Here is a 14,167-nt window from a genome sequence, read left to right as displayed (position 1 = left end):
GCACTTTTTATTTCGAACATTAGAAAATAAGCTAATAAAAAAAAAAATCCCATTTAAGCTGCGTTTGGATTGTGTTGATTTCCAGCGCGTTTGCGTTTTTCCCCTTTTTTTTTTCACGCGTTTTTTAGACTTGAAGTTACTGTTCATGCACTGTTTAATGAACAGTAACTGCAAATTTTGACTTTTCAAACTTTTTCGGCCAATCAGTGCATATCGTGTACTATTTACGGACCCACAAATTTCACTTTTCAGCAACTTTTTCATTAAAAATGGGTCCCACGGTACTATTCACACATTTAAAAATTATTTTGCTATAGTATTTTTCAGTTTTCAGTTTCAGTTTTCAGTTTTCAGCTGTATCCAAACGGACCCTAATTTTCTGATAACGCGCAATGAATTTTCCACCATACATGCCAGAAACTTTGCCACTCTTTCCACAATAAAGCTACGTTTGGATTGCGCTGATTTTCAGCGCGTTTGCATTTTTCCCCTTTTTTTTTCACGTGTTTTTTAGACTTACGGTTACTGTTCATGCACTGTTTAATGAACAGTAACCGCAAATTTTGACTTTTCAAACTTTTTTCGGCCAATCAGTGCACATTGTGTATTATTTACGGAGCCACAAATTTCATTTTTCAACAACTTTTTCATTAAAAATAGGTCCCACGATACTAATCACATATTTAAAAATTATTTTATTACAGTATTTTTCAGTTTTCAATTTTAATTTTCAGTTTTCAGCTTATCCATACGGACCCTCTATGTTCATAATTTTCAGTCAAAAAGAGAAGGCATGTATTGTGGAAAAAAGTGGTAAAGTTTCTGGCATGTATTGTGGAAAATTCATTGCGCGTTGGAGACAACTATATACGCGCGTTCCACTACCACTTAAACATATAGGATGGTATCATGGTAGTACTCACACAGACACAAACTTTTTTTTTAGGTGGGCCACAGATCAAATCTGTCGCCTCTCACCCCTCTCTCAGCCATATTGCCACCGCTGCTGCTGCTCTGCTTCTTCTTCACAGCCACCGACCGCTGCCGCTGTTCTGCTTCTTCTTCACCGCCCAGCTGTCGCTACTGGTTCTTCTTCTTCACTGCTACGACTTCTTCTTCTTCTTCTTCGCCGCCGCCGCTGCTGGTGCTTCTTCTTCTTCTCTACCTCTTCTTCTTTTGTGCAATATGGGTTTGATGATTCATATACATATATATATATATATATATATATTTTGTATATGGGTTTGATGACTTTTTTTTTTTTTTTTTTTTTTTTTTGTATAATGGGTATAATGATTCATATATGTTTGCTGAGTTTGGGATCTAAATTTTTGTATATGGGTTTAATGAGTTTAGATTTAAATTTAGGATTGATTTTGATGAATTTGTAAAGATGCTGGGGAATTCAAGAGGAGATAGCTAGAGAATAGAGTTAGAGGAAGAGAGATAATATGATGAGAGAGGGGAGAGAAAATATAATAAAAAATTAAAATACAAAGCTACAAAAAGCTACAGTAATCGTGTATATTTATATGGTTATTATAGCTGACTTGTATATTTACACAATAATACATAGTCTGATGCGAGTGAGTTTTGAGCAATATTGGATAAATTTCACCACTTTTTCTATTATGCACTCACTGATGTACACACGTCGGTGTAATTTGTAGGCTAGCATAATTTTGAGATTGTATGTCATCAGTTAGCATGCATTAAAAAACGATTCAGTAAAGTAACATCTCGAGTTTTTATAGCTCGAGTCCCATATAAAACTCGAGTCTCAAAGACTCGAGTTTCACTTGCTGATGTGGAGGTTTTTTTGCCTCATGGATCTTGAGTTTTACAGACTCGAGTTTTTAAAAAGTAAACCCAAGTCTATAAGACTCGATTTACGTCAGCATAAAACTGAAACACGTAGCACACTCAGCAGAAAACTGAAACACTCAAACCCAGAACAAACCCACTGCCTCACTGCTCACTTTACCCATAACACCTACACATCTCACACCACATTGTCTTTATCTCACACCACATGGCCTCTCTCTATCACTGCTCCTCCCTCTCAACAAATTTACATTTCAGATAAGGGTTTTATTGCCATTGTAGTAAGTTATTATTTATTGTTGGGGTGTGGGTTTTACTTTGCTTATTTATTTGGTAGATACTTAACATAACTTAGTTAAGATACTTTTTCTCAAAAAAAAAATAATAATAATAAAAACTTAGTTAAGATACTATGATATTGCGAATATATACAACTTTGTTTTGTTAGTGTAAATTTTGAGTATTTATTTGCATGGTTTTTGTTAGCAAAATTTATTCAGTATCTTTAGTAATGTTAGGCTCTTATCAAAAGTGTGTATCTATCATGACCTAAGAAGGAATTTTTTTTTTTTTTTTGGGTATTGGGTATGAAATAGGTAGTCTTAGCATGACCCAAGAAGGATTTGGGCTTTTTTGTATTGGGTATGAAATGGCTATATAGATAGGTTTTTTTATCAGAACTAATTTGAAGACATATTTTGTCTAACGTAAGAATGTGTAGTGAAAGATGCCCTTTGAATGAATTGGAATTTGTATTTTGACTAGATAAAATGTTTTGTAACGAATATATTACAATTGACTCTAATAGGTTCACAATGACCGTAATTGACATAATCCTGTACTACGGTGGTCTGCTTAGCAATGCCAATGCGAACGAGGGATTGCCATTTGAAGGACCGGGTATAAAGTGCTATTATACTCAAATTGATCATAGGTTGAAGACTCTTAATGATTTAAAGATGATAGTTATGGAAGAATTGCGTGAGAACCCTGCTTTGCATAACATACAAATTATTTTTCGTTCTCCACATGAAGTCTTCAAGGATCGGATCAATTACAAGTATATGGAGATAGAAGCAGACAAACATGTGAAGATCATGTTTGACAAGATGGAGAGGATAGCCCAAGTAAGTGCTATTGAGTTGTACATAAAGTTAGAGCTGCGTGCAGAAGTTGGCACCGAGGAAATCCAACAAACAACCACAAGTTTACAAGTCAGAGTTCCAGATGCTCAGTATGACTGTGGTGAAACTGATGCAGACAATGCTATTAATGTCCAGGACATTATGAACACAATCCCTGTCTACACACTTCCTGCCTTGCCATTCTCTGTAAATACTAGGGCAAATATGGAACGAAGAACAATTGTACAGGTGTGTTTACACTAGTGTGTTTTACTCTACAACTGTTTTTTATTTAAAATGATATGCATTTTTCGTTTTCCTATACCTACATCCCACTCTAATACTTTCTTCTCTTTAATTGCATTCCAAACACATTTCCTGTTGCACTAATCTGATTCCTATTTCTTTCTCTGATTCAATTCACTCTTTTCTTAATCTTCCGTTTATAGATCCCATCAATGGCTTCCCTGAACAATGAAGGAGCCAGCTTTTCTTCTTCCACTCGCCGACGGGAGTATGCTGTCTTCTTGAGCTTTAGAGGTGAAGATACCCGCGAAGGTTTTATCAGCCACTTATATAAGGCTTTGTGCAACAAAGGCATTAACACCTTCATCGACGATATTGATCTTCCGAGGGGAGAAGAAATTTCGGAAAAACTTATCCAAGCCATCAAAAATTCATCGATTTTGGTTATTGTCTTCTCTGAAAACTACGCAGAGTCCAAATGGTGCTTGGATGAATTTGTTGAGATTGTTAAGTGTAGAGAAAAGGACCAGGAGGTTCAAATTCGTCCAATTTTTTACAATGTTGATCCATCAGAAATTCGAAATCAAAATGGAAACTTTGGTAATGCACTGACTAATCATGAAAAGAAGTTCAAGAATAACAAGGACAAGGACAAGGTGCAGAGGTGGAGGGATGCTCTTAAAAAAGCAGCTAATGCATCTGGATGGCATTATAAGAAAGGGTATGTATCTAATTGTTGACATCATGATTCATGAGTTTACTAATTTTATATACTGCTAATCTGGTTTGTCATAACCACTGCATGCAGAAGTATTCTATTTTGATCATATCATCTAGTACAGGGGCGGTGTCAAGTGTTAATTAGGGTGGTCACATGACCACCTTGACCTTGAAAATTTATTTTATATACCTTAAAAAAAAATTTGAATTTTAAATTACCATGGGTCATTGACCATCCAGAAAAAAATCTTGACCACTCTTAAAAAAAAAAAATTGAACACTCTAAATAAAAATTTTAGCCCATTAAAAATAGAATTCAACCTCTCCAAAATTTTAGTTCATTGAAAATTGAACCAAAAAATTGCGTGAAATGCTATGTTCATAACATTTTTGCAACAGTTTCATAAAAAATCCTAAGTTGTGGGTTATTATTGGTGAACAAAAAAATAATTGCAGTAGTAAGTTCAAATTAGAACTGGTATAAATTTACTACTTATAGGCTTTGTTGTAAAAGTATTGCGAAAATGTTGTGGACGTAGTACTTCTCAAAAATTGCCCAAACAAAAAAATTAGCCTAAAGCCCAAATCAATTTAATTGTAATTTTTTAAATTGTGTTGACAAGGGGCATATTTTAAAATCATTATTATTTTTTTTTTAAAATGCACATTTTTCATTAGCTAGTCTGTTAGTGCTTGCTTTAGTCTTTAGCTGAATTTGTTGGATTTATGTGATATATTTTTCCAAAAAGATAATGCATTTTATTTATATTGTTACTTATTTAGGCAATATATGGGTAATTGAAAATGAGATCATTAGTTTAATGATTGTTTGGTAGTATACATTAGCTGCTAGCATTGATAATAAAGTTATAATACAACAATTTCAAAATATAAAAATTTGTGAAAGGAAATTTAAAAACTTCAAGTATTTGAGCGTGTTTTTTTTTTTTTTTGGTGATATCAATGCGCAATATATGGGTAATTGAATAGGAGATCAATAGTTTAATGATTGCTTAGCTTTGTACATTGAAAAAGATGTAGCTGCTAGCATTGATAGTAAAACTATCATACAACGATTTCAAAATATAAAAACTTGTGAAAGGAAAATAAAAAACTTCAAGTATTTGAGCCTTTTTTTTTTTTTGTGATGTCAATACATATATTCAAGTTTTATTTTTATTAACCTTTTTTTTTTTTAATTTAAACTTTAAATGACCACTTTAAAAAAAAAAAAATTATGAAGCCGCCACTGATCTAGTACGAAGTTAATTAGTCTAACAAGGTCCAATTATGAGTTTCTCCCATGTATTTTTATGTTTCTAATATGATGTTAATATCAAAGACAATTGTGTGCTATAACTCACTACTAGATATCTTGAATTCCTAGTTCATCTACTAATCTATCTAATTATATGTTTTCTTATGCTATGTGATTGTTAGCAGCGCTACATTTAAATCTGAATCTCACTTCATCCAAAACGTTGTTGAAGAGATATCAAATGCTAAATTAAATTGGATGCCGTTATATGTTGCTGAATACCCAGTTGGAATAAATTCTCGTGCAAAGGCCATAGAGTCACTTTTAGATATTGGGTTAGATGAATTTTGTGTGGTAGGGATGTATGGCCTTCCCGGAGTAGGAAAGACTACAATCGCAAAAGCTGTTTATAATAAAATTGCTAAACATTTTGATGGAAGCAGCTTTTTAGAGAATGTTAGAGAAAATTTAGGGACAAATACTGGCATAATCAAACTACAAAAGCAACTTCTTAATGACATCTTAAGGGATCGAAAATGGAAAGTGGGCAACAGTTCTAAAGTAATCACTTTGATAGAGGAGACACTTTGTTGTAAAAAGGTTTTTTTAATTCTTGATGATGTCGATGATTTGACACCAATAGAAAATTTGCTTGGAAAATGGGATTGGTTTGCTCCCGGAAGTAGAGTCATTATAACATTAAGAGATAGACACTTGTTAACTGCCCTTAAACAAAAAGTTTGTACAACTTACAAGGTCAAGGAATTCAAGGTCAAGCAATTAGACAAACATGATGCTCTTCAACTCTTTAATGAGCATGCCTTTCTTGGAAACAAACCTCATGATGAAGATTATTCTAAACTTGCAACTAAATTCATAGATTTTTCCAATGGCCTTCCACTAGCTCTAAAAATAATAGCTCGTGATTTGTGTGGAAGAGCTAAAAAAGAATGGGAAAGTGCATTAGATTTGTATAATAAAATTCCCAACAAAGACATTCAAAACATACTTAGAGTAAGTTATGATGGATTGGAAGACACCGAGAAAGATATTTTTCTCGATATTGCATGTTTCTTCAAAGGATGGGACAAAGATTATGTTGTAAAGATATTAAATGCTTGTAAATTACATCCAGGTTCTGGTATTCCAAGACTTGTTAATAAGTGTCTCATAGCTGTTGATATATTGGTAGATTGTCAATGCATAACTTGATACAACAAATGGGTAGAGAAGTTGTTCGAGAACAAGTACCAAACATCCTTAGAAAACGTAGTAGGTTATATTGTTACGAGGATTCACTTGAAGTACTAAAAGGAAATAAGGTATAAGTTCTTTTTCTTCAATTATTTTACTCTTTATTTTTTTTTCTTTTTCACTAGGTAGAAGTATTGTATTGTTTCTTTAGTTATTTTTTCTTTCCAACATTTTATAAAATATTAGTTCATCAGTATTTTTTATTTTGGCTTAAAATTTCAAAATTATTATACATTTGGAAAATTATATTACTTTCTATAGTTGACTTGATGCTTCTCCAAATAGGGATCAGAAAAAATTCGAGGCATAATGTTGCATTCGCCCCAACCAGTAAAAGTGCAACTACACACGGAAGTTTTTAGAAAGATGGAAAATCTCAAATTTCTAATAGTTGAGAATGTTCAAATTTGTGAACCACTTGAATTTCTTCCCAATAGTCTAATATTTCTTAAGTGGCCCAATTATCCTTTTCACTGGCCATCTGAGTATTTTCCTGAACAACTTGTTGCTATTGAGATGCCACATAGTCACATTAGATTGCCAAAGCTAATCACGCAGGTATGATTATGTATATTTTTAAATTGGGATTTTTGGTAAATTTTTTATTTCAAATTTTGTTGTAGTTAACTTTTGATTTTTTTTTTCCTACAGGAGCATCGGTTAGAAAATTTGAAAGATGTCAATCTTAGTGGTTGTGAATTTATTACGGAATTACCTAAATTATGGGCCCCAAATTTAGAGCGTTTGGAGCTCGTTGGTTGTGAAAATTTAGTTAAATTAACTGAATTAGGGGCCCCAAATTTAGAGTATTTGGACCTCTCATGTTGTGAAAATTTAGTTGAGATTGATGAATGCTTTGGATCTCTTGAAAAGCTTACAACATGGGATCTCAATGGTTGTAGAAAACTTCAAATTCTTCCAAGCCAGCTCAGGTTGAAATCTCTTTATTATTTTTATCTTTCTGGCTGCTCAAGGCTTGAGAAGCTCCCTAATTTTCATCCAGAAATGGAATGTTTAAAGACTTTAAAATTAAAAGGGAGTGGTGTTAGAGAGGTGCCTTCATCAATCGAGCATCTCACTATGCTTGAGGAATTAATCCTTTTAGAGTGCAAAAACCTTGGAGATCTTCCAGATAGCATTTATAAATTGCAACAACTTAAGGAATTGACGACTCCTACTGCCAAATTGAGACCGACGTGCAATTTTTTTGACGGCTCTTCCGGATATGGGTTTGTGAACATGACACAATTGAATCTCCATGGATGTGAAGGCATAATTGAATTAGATCTTTTGATGAAGCCTGATTACTTCCCCGCATTGGAACTGATAAATCTATCTGAAACCAATATTGTTACCATCCCTGAAAGCATTAGCAGATTTCCCAGATTAATACATCTTTATGCTAGGAATTGCAAGCTTCTTCGTGAAATTCAAGGACTTCCACAACGAATAAGTTGGGTTGAAGTGAATAATTCCATGTTGTTGAATACCTCACCAAGCGGGCTATTTAATCAGGTCTCTCTCTTTCTTTAAGATATATATAAAGAAACAATTTTTGTTACTTTCTCTAAATACTTTACGAGATTTGCTAAATGAAAAATATTGAATTTTCTAATTGCATGCAGGTAATACGAATTCTTGGGATTTTACCAAATAGAGTATGTGGTAGGGCAAGAAGCAACAAATTAATGGATCTGCAGTTCTCCAATAATTTACCATCTGAAACTTGGGCTAATGAATGGGTTCAATTGTGGGGAGAGAGCTTTTATGGTGCTATTTTTCTTTTGGGAACTGAGATGCTGATATGGTTGATAACTCCATATTTTTCTTTGTTGGTCGCAGTTTTCCAAAATTGGTTGTCTGTATTGTTCCTGGACCAAAGCGCTTTCATGGCTTTGTTGAAATTTCCATCAATGGTTATGAAAATCGTGAATATCAGTCTATTGATCTAAGGGGAGATTCAGAATATCATTGTAATCAATATTTATTTTCTCTAACTCAATGGTCTCTGCTGCAGAGACATTTGAATGAATCAAATCCAACTGACCAGAATCTTGTTAAGGTTTCAATTAGATATGAGTCAGATGACACCTGTTATTCTATAAAAATGTGGGGGGTCGACGTAGAATGCACCTGTCCTCCTCAAGAAGATGATGCTGTTGATTATGGGTATTCTATAAAAGGTTGATGAACTCTGAAGAAATATGCCTCAATCAAAAAATCACATTGAAACAGTTTCTCCTCGGTCGTTTCTGACCAGTTTCTTTTCACATTTGATGCCAAGGTATGTTTCCATTTTTGGTAGCACTGTTTCATTTGCATCTGTTACACAATGGCAATGGATATCATATCAACTTATAAGTATTTATTGTGTTTCTATAAAATAAATAAAAAAAAGGGTACTGAATAAGTTTCTAAACTTAAAAATTGTAATTTGGTTAATTGGCCTTATTTTTTTGTTAATGCAGTTGACTAGGATGGTTGCGGTTGAAGTCACTGGCAGGCCCCAGATTTCCTTTTGCCTTGGATGCGAGCTCTGTCTGGTATGATTTTGTGTTTTTTTGATCTGATTTTTCAAATTGAGATGCATAATTTCTGCTTAGCTTACCATGGTGAAGAAAGATCTTGCAATTGTTTCCTAGTTTTATTCATTCGTTTGGACTTAATTGGTTTCTTGATTTAAAAAATTATGTACACCAGTCACTTAGAATCCTGACTTTTGTAGAAAATGTGTATCATTCTGAATTTTAGAAGCTACATCAAATTTGTTGGCTGTGTACAAGATTGTTTGAGATAAATCGTAAATGATTTGCATCACACCTAAATGGTCTATAATAATTTACTAGGTTAGCTGGTCATTTAAGACATGCTAACCAAAAGTTAAAATGGCTGTGCATTTTAATGTCTTTGATTGGGTCTTTGGAAGAATATAGCTTGTATTTGACTGGTTGAAGAGCTGGTTGAAGGTCTTTAATATTTTTTGTTCTCTCTCTATTAATAGGAATATTTGATATAGTGAGGATCGCAGGGCCACGATTTCATTATTGTTGGCATAGCAACTGTAGCGGCTATTATAACTCTTTTATACCTTTTAAGTTTTTGCATTTTAAATGATCTTTTTATGCTTTAGGATCCTTTGTCCACATTTTATAGCCAAATCTCTAAAGATCAAACTAAAATTTCAAAGTAGTTCGAGTCACCCTATTGCCATTAGAATACAAGACAAGCATTAATGGGAAAGCTTCAATTTCTAGTCAATCTTATGCAAGTAGTAAAGATAGTTGGAAAATGAAAATCAGCATTTAATAGGTTGACCCAGTTCTGAATTCTGCAGAAGGTTATGAGCTATAAGCATCTCAAACTTCATGGCATACTGTGAACTGAAGACAAGGGCAGTCTAGCAAATTTTGTGTGGAACCTTTAAAAAAAATCCTTTGATCAGCCCTCTACACTGAGGTAAACTTGAAGCTCCTCCTCTGCACATTGATGAAGTCACTTAGACCCAGACTCGGCTTAACCCTGCATTACAAATACAAGATGAGACACATTGTTTCCTTCAAGTTGGAGGAAATGACAAACCTTTCAAGTACTCAAAGAATTGCCTCTTGGCATGCTTGTCCTCAGGTAAATAATATCCATAGACATTTGTCCATTTAAGAACTTGCCTCAATTCAACTTTCTGCATAAACAGCATATTTGATGAGAACAAGGAGGGTTTGTGCTTTACTTGGAATAGATTCAGGTATCGGGGGTGCTACAAGAGATTCAAACTTCAGTTCTATTTAGTTAAGCGTATTGGATGAGAATGAACTCAGTAATTGTATCAATAGAGGCCTTGAGCATCTCTTTCACACTCACACTCTCACTATCTCTCTCTCTCACTCTCTCATGAAGCTCCATATTTTCTATTTTACAGGGCTACTTTAGTCAACGCTATATTTATAATGATTGTTTTCCTAAATGTGAAATTCTGGAGAGGTTTTGCCATCAAAGTGGTTCTTTATTGAGAATCCAGCTCATTCCAAATCTTTATACTAATTCTGACTGGATAGGAATTGTTCTATTTGCTACATTCACAGTGCACAAGCATCCAACTCTCATTCTTGACAATTCGGCTACAGAAATTTCTCATGGCTTTTCTTGTTCTTTGAGAAGTGACATGGGCAGCCGGACGGTGTCAAATAAACAATACATCACTGAGTCTGAACACAACAAATTTATTTGGTTAAAGCAATGTAAATTCATTTGGATCATGCATGTACCTCATGCTCGATTTTCAGAGAAGTTGAATTGTAGCAATCTCTTAACTGCTTTATTTTGTAGTGATAGCCAAGACTTGATGGTGCAGAACTGTGGTTACAGTCTTGTGTACCAGCAAAATGTGGCAGAGTTGGTGCAAACATTAGTCCAATGCTCAACCATGTTTTTTGATAATTCCAATCTCATCCATCAATTTACTGCTCATCAATCTAGAACAAAGCAGCAGAGCCAAGATGATGATAATGTTGAGGGGGAAACCAGTGGAACTGGTGGATCTAGTGGGACATTGAGAGGGCTTCAGGAAAAAATAAAGCAGCAGAGCCATGATGATGATGATGATGAAGATGAGGGAGAAACCAGTGGAACTGGCGGATCTAATGGGACATTGAGAGTGCCACATTATCAGGAAAAATTTTGTGCAACTTGCTATCAAAAATTCATTGATGCCGGGGGGCCAACCCATTATTGTCATCGTTGAGAACGCTCTAAGGTACTTCTCTGTTTCTCTCATGACCTTTATATGTCTAATTTACAAGACTTTCATTTACACTTTACACCATCTATAACCTTCTATACCATTGTTAAAGAGAGCGCAACCTTTTTGGTGTCTATTTTATAAATGATCCAAAATACTCTTATACATTAATTATAATAAGTTTAAAAAACTTAAACTAATAAGATCAAATAAAAAATAATGAACTTCAAACATCTAGCTTTTGAATACACATGTTGCACTTGTGAAGAGCTCTTTAAATCTAATTCTGATATAATCCCATAAATTTTTGAAAGTCCAAATTTTTTTTCAAAAGGTTTTGCGTTTTGAAGTTCATATTTTTCCACGTCATTATTCTAATATGTATTTTTTAATTGAGTTTAAAATTTTATAAAAATTCTTTATAAACCTCTTATATTTATCCCATCAATTGATAAACGCTTATCAAATATTGACTACTATAAGTCTATAATTATCAAATTTATATTTTGTTGAAATTTTTCCAACATTGTATGTGTTACTGAATAGTTATCAATAGATCAATATATCTATTTTACAGGAATTTCATTTACACTATCCATGTGATCGTTGCTTCCCTCCAACTAAGATTCCAGAGTTATTCAGCCATTACACTTTTGGATCCTCAATGACAATCCAGTTACCTTCAAATTTGCATAATGATTCTAATGGCTGGGATTTGCTATATGTGTTGCATTTTCAATCCAAGAGTATCCAACTGAGTTTCTTGACAATCTGGAAACTGAAATTCCCCACGACCTTAGTTGTCTGTTTGATATGGATATAGTTGGTTTGAAACCTCTCCATGTATATAGCACCTTTAAAGAAGAACTCAAGTGGTTACATCTACATGGATTCATTTGGCTATCCTATATACCATATTGGTGGCTTTCAGATAAGATAAATCAATGCAACCACATAGAGGTCTCAATTGCAAGCGACTGGCCAGGCTGGATTGTACGGAAGTGTGGACTTCGTCTTGTGTACCTACAAGATGAACAAGAGTTTTGGCAAATTTGATTCCACTTGAGGGCTTCACTTTATGACAATTGGGACATCATTCATGAAGATTTAGTGTAACACCGACCATTAAAATCATCCTCAAAAGCATCCTCAAATCAAACATTCTCTATGAATAAATGTTTTCCTCAAAGTGAAATTCCGGAATGGTTTAGGCATCAAAGTACAGGCCCTTCTCTGTCTATCCAGCTACCTTCAAATTTCAGTAATGCTAGTACTTGGATGGGACTAGTTTTATGTGCTTCATTTTCAGTCCATGAGCATCCAACTATCACAAGTGATAATCTGGATTCAGACATATCCCACACCTTATTTGTCATTTGGATGCTGAGAAAGGTAGCCTAGAATCTCCCCTTCTCTATCAAATCACTGAAGAGAACTTCATGTGGTTAAATATACAGGGATTCATTTGGCTATGCTACATACCTCGTGGGTCATTGTCAGATTTTTTTAATCAGAGCAGTCAGATTGAGGTTTCAATTGGAAGCTACTTCCCAGGTTTGATGGTGAATGTGTGGGCAACGTTTCTTATACCATCAAGATGTGGAAGAGTTTGAGCAAACAATCATTAAGTGCTCTACTGTGCCTTTTACAATATGGAACTCATCCATCAATCATTAGCTAGTGATTCTCCGAATGATAAGCCAAAGAATGAAGCTGGTTGTTCTTATGGGGATCCAAACCTTGGAAGGTTGAGAAGACCCATTTACCAGGAGCAAAGCAGTACAGATAGCATCTATCTTGAAGATCAACATCCTGATAATCAGCTCAGCAAAAGTGATTTACAGGTAACAAATTAATGTGTATTTCCTTTCAAGTTACTATCAAGCTCCCTTCTAGTTCAGTCATCAGTGGCATTGTCTGATCCCCCTTATAAGGAGAGCCATAGTTGAATCACCCCCTCTTTTACTGATTTTAACAATTTTGAATTGTTGGAAAAATTCTCTCTCATCGAACATCATGTTCCTATTTTACAGGAATTTGATCAAAGTTTGGTGTATAATTCTTGTTTTCCTCCAAGTGAAATTCTTGAGTGGTTCAACCATCGTAGTGGCAAGCCACCAGTGACAATCCATCTACCTCTAAATTTATATGATGATAGTACTTGGAGGGGACTCGCTCTATGTGTTTCTTTCTCAGTCAACATCAAGGATCCTACTGCCATCCTAGACATTCTTAATTCAGAAAGTGCTCATCATCTTTTTTGTCATTTGGAAAGCAATGTTGGTTCGTTGGAACCTCTCCATGCCTATTGCCTTACTAAAGATGTCATGTTGTTACATCTAGGTGGATTCATGTGGCTGTCCTATATACCACATAGCTCATTTCTAGATTGTTTGAATCAATGTAATCACATTGAGGCTTCAATTTGGCGATTGCCCAGACTTGACAGTGGTGAAGTGTGGACTCCGTCTTGTACATCAGCATGATGAGGAAGAGTTTAAGCAAACTACAAGGCATGGCTTGGCCTCATTGTTTGACAATTAGGGTCTCATCCTTCATTTGATGGCTCGCAGTAGAAAAAGAAATAAGCAAAACCTCTTCATGCTTAAAGAGAAAGGCAAGCATGTGCTAGAATAGCATCTCCTCTTATTGTTCTGTTGCTTTTCTTAGCGGTTCTCCCTTCTGTTCTCAATTACAAGTCTAACTAGACACTCATAATCTCTGCTGCATAGTTAACTCAATATTGGTCTCGAGTTTCTTGTTCCTTGGACTAATGTGAGCACTATCTTTAGTTTTTGCATTAATAGGAGGCAACAAAGGCATTGCCACTAATAGTGCGCTGTTAAAAATATGCTTTAATTTTATTGGAAGGAACGATTAAAATGAACTCTTTGTTTGCACATTTTCTTCGTTTTAAGGGAATAAATGCATGTTCATGTAGTAATCACTAGAAAGTGATCCCTATCTTGAGATAATTGAGTAGAAAACAATATCATAAACAATAAT

General features: G+C 34.5%; 1 protein-coding gene across 9 annotated transcripts; it reads left to right on the top strand.

Moving 5' to 3' along the window:
• Positions 1-823: 823 nt before the first annotated feature.
• On the top strand, positions 824-14,105 carry LOC126718828 (disease resistance protein RUN1-like). 9 transcript variants are annotated; one of them, XR_007653105.1, is made up of 12 exons: positions 826-1,144; positions 2,633-3,197; positions 3,398-3,915; positions 5,355-6,494; positions 6,712-6,984; positions 7,078-7,941; positions 8,052-8,710; positions 8,895-8,969; positions 9,761-10,050; positions 10,750-11,176; positions 11,739-13,005; positions 13,195-14,031. XR_007653105.1 is itself a non-coding variant. In XM_050421183.1 (4 exons), exons 1-4 carry the CDS (start codon positions 828-830, stop codon positions 6,382-6,384), a joined length of 2,430 nt encoding a protein of 809 aa, XP_050277140.1. In that variant the 5' UTR covers positions 826-827; the 3' UTR covers positions 6,385-6,498. The 9 variants fall into 9 exon arrangements, 1 of the variants encoding a protein (XP_050277140.1); XR_007653104.1 differs by having other exon boundaries at positions 10,163-11,176; XR_007653103.1 differs by having other exon boundaries at positions 10,118-11,176.
• Positions 14,106-14,167: the final 62 nt, after the last annotated feature.

This window comes from Quercus robur, chromosome 3 (genome assembly GCF_932294415.1).
Source record: "Quercus robur chromosome 3, dhQueRobu3.1, whole genome shotgun sequence".
NCBI lineage: Eukaryota > Viridiplantae > Streptophyta > Magnoliopsida > Fagales > Fagaceae > Quercus > Quercus robur.
Note: the sequence above shows the minus strand (reverse complement) of the source record. Positions and strands in the feature narration are given on the sequence as shown.

Coding starts and splice junctions, on each gene's coding strand:
- LOC126718828 (XM_050421183.1), top strand. CDS start 828: ATGTATTGTGGAAAATTCATTGCGCGTTGGAGACAACTATATACGCGC. Junction 1,145..2,632: donor CTTCGCCGCCGCCGCTGCTG/GTGCTTCTTCTT, acceptor TGACTCTAATAG/GTTCACAATGACCGTAATTG. Junction 3,916..5,354: donor GGATGGCATTATAAGAAAGG/GTATGTATCTAA, acceptor TGTGATTGTTAG/CAGCGCTACATTTAAATCTG.